The sequence below is a fragment of the Aplidium turbinatum genome, chromosome 18 (assembly GCF_918807975.1).
Source record: "Aplidium turbinatum chromosome 18, kaAplTurb1.1, whole genome shotgun sequence".
Taxonomy (NCBI): Eukaryota; Metazoa; Chordata; class Ascidiacea; order Aplousobranchia; family Polyclinidae; genus Aplidium; species Aplidium turbinatum.
The window spans coordinates 17,200,848-17,208,647 of NC_137489.1; the positions used below are offsets into that span (position 1 = coordinate 17,200,848).

The 7,800-nt window shown below is 40.4% G+C and overlaps 1 protein-coding gene across 1 annotated transcript; it reads right to left on the minus strand.

Annotated features, from left to right (window-relative positions):
* Positions 1–3,253: 3,253 nt before the first annotated feature.
* Positions 3,254–3,971, minus strand: LOC145787222 (protein FAM200C-like). The gene is made up of 2 exons (XM_082598945.1): positions 3,549–3,971; positions 3,254–3,361 (listed from the first exon to the last, which is right to left on the minus strand). The coding sequence occupies exons 1-2, from the start codon at positions 3,969–3,971 to the stop codon at positions 3,254–3,256; spliced, it is 531 nt and encodes a 176-aa protein (XP_082455071.1).
* Positions 3,972–7,800: the final 3,829 nt, after the last annotated feature.

Genomic DNA, 7,800 nt, shown 5'->3' on the forward strand with positions numbered 1-7,800 from the left:
TGTCTATCAGTTCCTCTTGTTCCCCTGTACCGACAGGCATAGGCGTCGATTTTTTCTTAGAAGAGAGGAATTCTGGGTGGGCAAGAGTTTTCAAACAGATTTCATTGAATGTGTGTTTGCAAATTCGCAGTGGTTCAGTCTTCAAAATGAACATATTTTTACTTCGGCAAAAACGTTGCCAAGGCCAAACGGCAAAATTTGAAATTGCCTCGGCAATTACTGTGAATATTTATTAGGAAAAGATTGTACTAAAACATGTAAAACGAGAAGCGAAAAATATACTAGAGTAGTCTATTACGAACGCATTGTTTGATTTGTTGTGATGTAATAATACCAAACGTAGTGATAAAGCGAGCAACGCGATACGCACGCTGTTACGGTAATTCACGTTAAAAAACTCACGAGGAGGGGAAAGTAAGTTAATTTTGGGTTGATTCAACGTTCGAGTCAGCACAAATCGATTTAATTTTTCCGGCGGGTTATATTGCGTAACAACAATGCCCAATAAGAAATTTACGTTTGTTTTACATGAATTCGACATCTAGCGATGTTGAATTATCATAAAATAACGTAAATTACTCAACCAGGTACAGGTAACATATTAATAGCTCCCTGCGAGAAGATCGCCTCGATTTACGTAAGCTTATAAGCCAACATAATTTCGGCACAATTGGGACACTGCGAGCAACACAAAGTCTGTTTGATGAACTAGTCAGAATCGGTATCATCAGATGCTGTATCAGCTGGACGAGATAACGGAAAGCGAGGCGCAACAAGGAGTAGATGCTTACAATAATTTGACGTCTACTGGAGTTAAATCAATGCAAATAGCAGGCCTTGAAACACCTTTTTTTTCCGGCGGCCAAACGTGTCCGACTGAAGCAAGCTGTTCGGCGGCCAATCACAAGCACATGGCGGCCATCGGAACTTCGACACACATTTTTACTTCGGCAGAAGCGAAAAATATACTAGAGTAGTCTATCACGACCGCACTGTTTGATTTGTTGTGATGTAATAATGCCAAAAGTAGCGATAAAGCGAGCTACAAGATACGCACGTGGCACGCTGTTGCAGGAATTCACGTTAAATAACTCACGGGGAAAAGTAAGTTAATTTTGGGTTAATTCAACGTTCGAGCCAGCACAAATCGATTTAATTTTTCCGCTCGGTTATATTGCGTAACAACAATGCCCAATAAGAAAGTTACGTTTGTTTTACATTAATTCGACATCTAGCAACGTTGAATTATCATAAAATAACGTAAATTGCTCAACCAGATACAGGTAACAAATTAATAGCTCCCTGCGAGAAGATTGCCTCGATTTACGTATACACTAACATAATTTCGGCACAATTGGGATACTGCGAACAACAAAAAGTCTGTTTGATAAAGAACTAGCTGTCAGAATCGGAATCATCAGATGCTGTATCGGAGCACGAGGTTGTCGCGTCATCACTGGAATCAGACACATCAAGAGGCTCATAGCTTGGCTGTAAATCTATATCGTCTTTGCCGTTCGCAATGAAGCGTCCACGTTTTGCGGCTTTCGGGCTTTGATACCACTCCACAGGCCTCTTTTTTTTCATAAAGATCCATCAGGGTGTTGACTAGGGAATAAATCTATGCTGTGCCATAACGACTGGGAGGAATGTTTAACCCTAACATTACAAGCGCTCGTGTGGCCTCGGCATTTTCATTGCCGACGCTAATGCGCCATTTGCCGATGCTAATTTTGAAGACTGAATATATCGCATCAATAAAGTGTATTGTGATGTCACTTGCATCCTGCTTATCGTCAGACATCAGCTGCTTGGTCAATCAATAATGTTAACAATTCAAGCATAGACAGGGTGTATTGTGATTTATCGAGTGCTTTAACTCTTTTCTGGTCCTTTGTGATTATAAGTGGCAAAGTACTACTACTTTATTTATAAGGCCGCTTGCGTAAAATTTTCTCGGAACTTTATGGCGGACAAATGCGGCCGACGGAAGGGCGAGACCCGGCGGACAAAATGTCGGTTTTTGTAGGTTAATCGCGGCGATGGCCGCCTTCAGTTTCGAGGCCTGAATTATAGGGTGATATTTTTATAAAAGATTCTCCCAGCTGGGCACGTGTCTAAGCGCCGGCGAAGTAGGAAGTAACCCAAATAAAACATCCAGCAATAGTAAGATTAATCAATCTCTTAGTCTGGTGTAGTCTAAGAAAATTAGTTTTTTCTTGTAATCTTGTTGTCCTTACAATCACCTCGGCAATTGCCGACGCTAATTTCGAAAAGTGTGGTTAGTCTTTCTCACAAAGACTGCGTTTAGCGTCGCTGCAGCAATTAAGCTTTAATAGGTTGGATGTTTTCTTTCTTGCATCTTGCGATCTTATGAGCGCTGCTAAACTAAACAAACTTCTTTTATGTTTTCCTTTGCGACCTAAAAAGCGCGTGACTCGTGACCTGTTATCTTTAAAGTGGCGCCTTCGGATTTGCCGCATTTGTAAAAGCGATTGTTTTTAGTACGTCTTTAGTTTGTATCGGTTATTTTATTGTCATGTTCATTATGATGTCATATTCACATTCCCTTACGCTGACCGGGAACTGAAGTTTGATTGTGACGTAACGAAAGTGAGACCATTCGGAGAAAAGATCAAATTGCCGACGCAAATTTGGAGAAAAGATCAAACGTGGCTTTCTCTCACCAGGAATTGCCAGCTGTGGCAGTTGCCGTAGCAACAACAATGCAGTGCGTACCGCCGTTTTTCCACGCAGCGTTGTTACGGAATTGCTTTGTTCTGTCGGATACCTAGCGAGAGACATAGCGTAAAACAAGAAGTTGCGCTGCAGTTGGTTGCGCTGCAGTTGCGCTGCAAATAATTGTAACGAACACTTCATAAGTGGCATGAAAACAGGGTGGGCGAAACATATTTTGCCCACCCTCGTTTCACGGCAGGGTGGGCGTCGCCCACCCTGCCCACCCTATTTCGACGCCTATGCCGACAGGTAGGTCGGCTGGGTCCACTGAGAAAGGATCTGCGATGTATGGGCAGCTTGTGGTATCTGGAAAGTAATGCTGCAATTCAGCAGTTAGCAGCGAGAGGTGCTGGGTAATTTCTCTGGAAAAGTCATCACTGATTTCCATTTAAAGGGCTGACAGAAATTTAAACATACCGTAGCGCTTGTTTTCCACATTTTTCCTCCATAATTCCACCTTTCGGATAAAAGCTCCCAGTTTTGAAACAAAGTCTACGACAGTGCAGTTTTGCCCTTAAAATGACAGATTTAAATGATTGAAAGCTTCAAATATATTGGACAAATAAGCCAATCTTGCAATGAATTCCTCGTCTTCCAGATCGTTTTGAAATTCATGGTCTTTCTGTTGGAAAAATAAAAGTAATTCATTTCTCAGTTCAAAAAGACGCTTAGTTGTATTTTCTCGAGAACCAGCGCGCTTCTGTGTGATAGAGGAGACAAGTGTAGTCTGAGCCGAGATCTTCACAAAAAAACTTAAACAATCGAGTATTTAAAGCTGATGTTTTAACAAAATTTACGATTTTGACTACCCTGTTCAAACACATTAACAACTTTGCAGGAAGAACATTTGTGCAAAGAGCAAACCTGTGTATGAAACAGTGAACACTTATGACGCGAGGTAACACAGCTTTGACATGGGCTTGAAATCCAGACTTTCTACCGAGCATAGAGGGAGCCCCATCTGTCGTACATCCGACAAGATTTCCCCAATCCAATTCATTTTCCTTGAAAAAATTATCCAAAGAGTTGAAAATATCTTTTCCTTTTGATGTAGTGGACACCTCATGATTCAACAATAATTCCGTTTTTACAGCATCGTTCTGTGTAAAGCGGACGTAGACAAACAGTTGGCAGCAGTTTGTGACATCTGTGGATTCATCAAATTGTAAGGCAAATCCAAACTTCGAATCTCTTACTCCTGCAATCACTTGGTCAGTGATATCAACTGACATTTCCTCGATGCGTCGTTTCACAGTATTGTTAGAAAGCGATACACTATCCAACTTTGCCACTGAATCTTCTCCAATCAAATTTCTGACTAATATCTTTGCTGCTGGCAAAACAAGTGACTCCGCAATGCGGAATGGCCCGTTTCGGCGAGTCCGATTCGGCGAGTCCGATTCGACTAGTCCGATTCGGCGAGTTCCCTATCCGGCGAGAGCCTTTTTCGGCGAGTGCCCTATTCGGCGAGTTTTTGAAATTTTTAAAAGGAAATTATCGGGTACCGTAGCCTAATTGCAATTGCCGTTTTTACATCGTTTTAACGTCGCTAAACGTTGAAATCGTGCAGAAAGGAATAAAAATAAAATGTTTGAACTATTAAGTTAAAATTCGTCATGTCAGTTCAGTTATTTTTGACCATCATATCAAAAACAATACACGTCAACATAGCAAAGGTAGAAAAGAAAAAGCCACGACATTTGTTTAGCCTTTTCATTCTGTTACTACAATGTAAAAATGAACTGTGTTCTTGGAACAATTTTTTGCTGGTTGGGATAACTAGGCTACGGTACCCGATAATTTCCTTTAATCCAAGCTGTAGGCCACACATTTGTTTTGCTGGTTGGGATAACTAGGCTACGGTACCCGATAATTTCCTTTCAATCCAAGCTGTAGGCCACACATTTGTTGGTCCAAACTAATCATTTTAACTATTCAAAAGTACTAACTTATAGACATAAACATGATCTATTTTTTTTTTTTGTAACATTTTCTTTGTTTTATTTTCCCTTCATATCTTAAATTTTTCTGAAAGTGTTGCGACCGTGCCAAATTTCTGTCAACTGAATAACTTACTTCGGTCACAAGCACGTTTTAACGTTCGCGTTTTGTCGCTTCTACCTTTTTCTACACCTTTGCTATGTTGACGTGTATTGTTTTTGATATCATGATCAGAAAGATAAACAACTGAACTGACATGACGAATTCAAGCACGTTTTAACGTTCGCGTTTTGTCGCTTCTACCTTTGCTATGTTGACGTGTATTGTTTTTCATATGATGGTCAGAAATAAAAACAACTGAACTGACATGACAAATTTTAATTTAATAGTTCAAACATTTTCTTTTTATTCCTTTCTGCACGATTTCAACGTTTAGCGACGTTAAAACGATGTAAAAACGGCAATTATAATTAGGCTACGGACCCGATAATTTCCTTTCAAAAATTTCAAAAACTCGCCGAATAGGGCACTCGCCGAAAAGGGCTCTCGCCGAATAGGGAACTCGCCGAATCGGACTAGTCGAATCGGACTCGCCGAATCGGACTCGCCGAATAGTAGCAGACCCCCGCAATGACATGAGCTTTTTTGTTTTGGGCCACCAGAAGAGATCCTTCATAGGATGCCTTCACAATTCCGGCATTATTTCGGTAAAACTGGCCTGTGTGATCCATGCGCTGTCGCTTCACGTTCTCCCTAAGTCGCTCAAAATAACTCTTATTTCGATGCATCTTATCTGCATGATTGGACTCAAGATGCCGCTTAAGCAAACTTGGTTTCAAAGCTGCATTTGAAAGGGTTTTCATACAGATCACGCACTGAGGTAAGCTATCTCCACGATGTTGAATAGCAATAAAGCCATACTTAATATAATCTGCGTCTGCGCTATACTTTCGCTTCGACATTTTCAAATATTTAGACAAAAATGTAATGCTGTTCAGAATTCAGCCACTGCACGTCGGAAAATTAACATCAGAGTAAACGCAATTCTGCAATTGCACAGACCACATTGCACACGTAATAGTTTCGTCACAGACACCATTCACATTGCACACATAATAGTATCGTCACAGACACCATTAAGTTCGCACAGCAGCATTGTAATAATAACAATGACAGCAGGGAGCAAGATGACAAAAGTAGCTTACTGAGTGCAGAGAATTTAGAACGGAAAGAAATAAAAGTGTTGTTCGCATATTTTAGAAACTCAAAATTAAATAATTGTTGCAATAGGACTACTTTATTTGACAATACTACTACATATCACATGCAACGAAGAGCTGCTCGCGTACCACCTGAAAAGCTCCCGCGTACCACTAGTGGTACGCGTACCACCGGTTGGGAACCCCTGCTTTACAGTATATTACGTTCCAGGCCTTAAAACTCGTGTTTTTTTCCGGCAGCCATCGTGGCCTACCGAGAGCGCCTTCTCGGCGGCCAAATCTGCGTGTTTGGAGGCCAAAATACAAATAACGACAGCACAAGTAAATAGAATTAAACTTGCAACAATGCCAAAATGATCATTTAGTTTTGCTGAAGTCTGGGCGACGTCCTGCTATAGAATCGTTGTACCACGCAATAACTGCTTTATCGGGACTGTAATCCGGTATTGCGGAACCAACTAACGACACTAAATTGTTTCAACTGCATACCGCTTTTCATAAAACCTGGTCATTTACGAGTATACCGTTATGATGTCACCATTGAGGGATGAGGGTGTGAAGTCACTAACCCACAACGGAAACATTTCTCAACTCTGAAGACACGTGTTTTCCTCTTGGATGTCAACTAACCCACCCAGACAACAAAATCCATCATTTTTACATTGATTTTACGTTTGCAGTTGTTAAATCAGGGTAAAAATGACGAATCTTGTTGTCTGGGTAGTTCTCCTTTTTAATAACGATTCAATGTGCATCCGACAACATCGAATCGACATAAAAACGACATAATTGGCAGCCGATGTAAATTAGCACTTCGGATTAACACTTTGTTAAAATAAACGTGACTTGGGTGATCACAGCTGGATGTTTTCCATGCAATTACAAATGTTTCCGCATAATACAACAGTGGTGATTATGACGCGGTGACTTAATTCTGCGTCACTCTTTGATAATACATATTTTCGACAGTTAATCCACGATCATTCTATTGCGAAATTAAATAATTAGCTAGAAGAAACCGGCGGCCGAATTGGCCGACTGAGGAGGTAGCACCGGCGGTCATTCAAGCTCTACTTAGCGGCCATGGCCGCCGGCTGCTTTAAGGCTTGATGTTCGATTTTTCGTCATGTTGATGAAAACAGTTCGTGCTGCATGGCATTGGGGCAGCGCTAATCAAGAAAAAAAAAATCGTTATTGGACATTATCGGTGATAATTTTATTGTTTATCGTTATCGCTTAACTTTTTTTTATTTATCGTTATCGCTTTAGGCATTTTTTGTTTATCGATTATCGTTATCGCTTAACTGAAAAATGAGTTATCGCGCCGCAGTTTCTGAAATGCTGAACAAGCTGCGCTGTAATAGTCCAAGCCACGAACAGTTGATTCATTCAAAACACCAGCATGCCAAAAAATAACTGGTCAGCGGTCACACAAAAATACTAAGCAGTAAAGTATTGACATGAACACAAACATACACCTTGCAAAATATGCATATAAATATATACATAAAATCTATCACCAACTATAGTTGTTTAATGCAGTTAGGCTTTTTGCACTTGATTACTTGTTCTTTCAGTTTTTAAAGAAGTTACATTGAATGCATTTTCTACCACTGTACATTTGTACAATAATACATTTATAAGAATGCCAACTAAAAACTTACTGAAGAGCATGCAGTGGAGATGTCCGTGAAATGCTGCTTAGATTTAATGAGGATTTCTTTAGTTTGTTAGCAACCTTCAATGCCTTGTTGTCTTCTTCCATAGCATAAAGGCGAGACAAATGATGAAATTTTGCAATACATGATTGACCAAGCAGGCGTTCACGGCCAGAGCAAGAGAGATGCATCCGTTTCCTTATTACAAAATTGTTGTGAATATTCTTCAGATTATGCGATCG